The sequence below is a fragment of the Rhincodon typus genome, chromosome 19 (genome assembly GCF_021869965.1).
Source record: "Rhincodon typus isolate 14 chromosome 19, sRhiTyp1.1, whole genome shotgun sequence".
Classification (NCBI taxonomy): domain Eukaryota; kingdom Metazoa; phylum Chordata; class Chondrichthyes; order Orectolobiformes; family Rhincodontidae; genus Rhincodon; species Rhincodon typus.
Window position 1 is genome coordinate 52,720,390 of NC_063350.1, and position 1,317 is coordinate 52,721,706.

Below are 1,317 nucleotides of genomic sequence, written 5' to 3' on the forward strand. Positions count from 1 at the left end.
GGCTGGGACATGGGAGAGTTTAGGCCCTAAAGTTATTGAACTCAATACCGAGTCCGGAGGGCTGTAGGGTCCCCAAGCGGAAAATGAGGTGTTGTTCCTCCAGCCTGCGTTGGGCTTCACTGGAACACTGTAGCAAGCCAGAGACAGAGATGTTGGCCAGGGGGCAGGGTGGTGTGTTAAAGTGGCAGGCAACAGGTAGTTCAGGGTCTTTTTTGTGAGCAGAACGTAGATGTTCTGCGAAGCGGTCGCCAAGTCTACGCCTCGTTTCCCCAATGTAGAGGAGACCACATTGTGAGCAGTGAATGCAGTAGACTAGATTCTGGGAAGAGGAGGTGAAGTGTTGCTTCACCTGGAAGATATGTTTGGGCCCTTGGATATTGGGGAGGGAGGAGGTAAACAGGCAGATGTTGCACCTTCGCCGGTTACAGGAGAAGGTGCCGTAGGGCTGTGGGGAGGTGTTGGGGGTGAAGGAAGTGTGGACCAGGGGGTCCCAGAGGGAACGGTCCCTGCAGAAGGTGGACAAGGGAGGGGAGGGGAATATGTGTCTGGTGGTGGCATCTCGCTGGAGGTGGTGGAAATGGCGTCTGATGATTAGTGTCAGAATACTGCCTTTCTTCTGCATGGCACAGACTGGTTCAGTCCCAACTGTCTGCCTGGCACCTTCTTTAGATAGACTGCTGGGTCTGAGAGAGTGAGGGGCTGAGATATGCCCACTTACACAGCGCAGAGTGTTTGGTGGGTCTCTGCCTGTGATTGAATGCACCGGAAAAACATTGACATGTACCTTTTCTGAGTGAGAACATGTATGAGAGAGTGCACAAGGCAATTTCATTCATTACATTCAAAAGGGACCAGGACAGCATTTCACAGAACTCAGCACAGGGAATATGATTAATTAGATAGCTGTATCCAAAGCACTGGTGCAGACACAACAGGCCAACAGAGGAAATAATTATTCTTAAAGATTCCTGTCCCCTCAGAACCTGTGATCTCAGAGGCATTGTAATGAACACACTCACACTGATACAAATGAAACCACACTCACACACATTATCACACTCACACACACTGTCACACTCACAGACACAGATGTAGTCACACTCACACACACACTGTCACACTCACACACTCTGTCACACACACACACACAGTCACACTCACACACACTGTCACACTCACAGACACAGATGTAGTCACACTCACACAGACACTGTCACACTCACACACTCTGTCACACACACACACACACAGTCACACTCACACACACTGTCACACTCACAGACACAGAATAGTCACACTCACACACACTGTCACACA

General features: G+C 50.0%; 1 protein-coding gene across 1 annotated transcript in view; it reads right to left on the reverse strand.

The window, feature by feature from the left end:
- The window catches only part of LOC109919295 (tubulin tyrosine ligase-like family, member 9), a 106,541-nt gene that overhangs the window by 68,087 nt on the left and 37,137 nt on the right, over window positions 1-1,317 (reverse strand). The window contains exon 8 of the mRNA XM_048608187.1: window positions 840-903. Within this exon, the coding sequence (XP_048464144.1) occupies window positions 840-903 (64 nt within the window). The remainder of the gene's footprint in view (window positions 1-839; window positions 904-1,317) is intronic.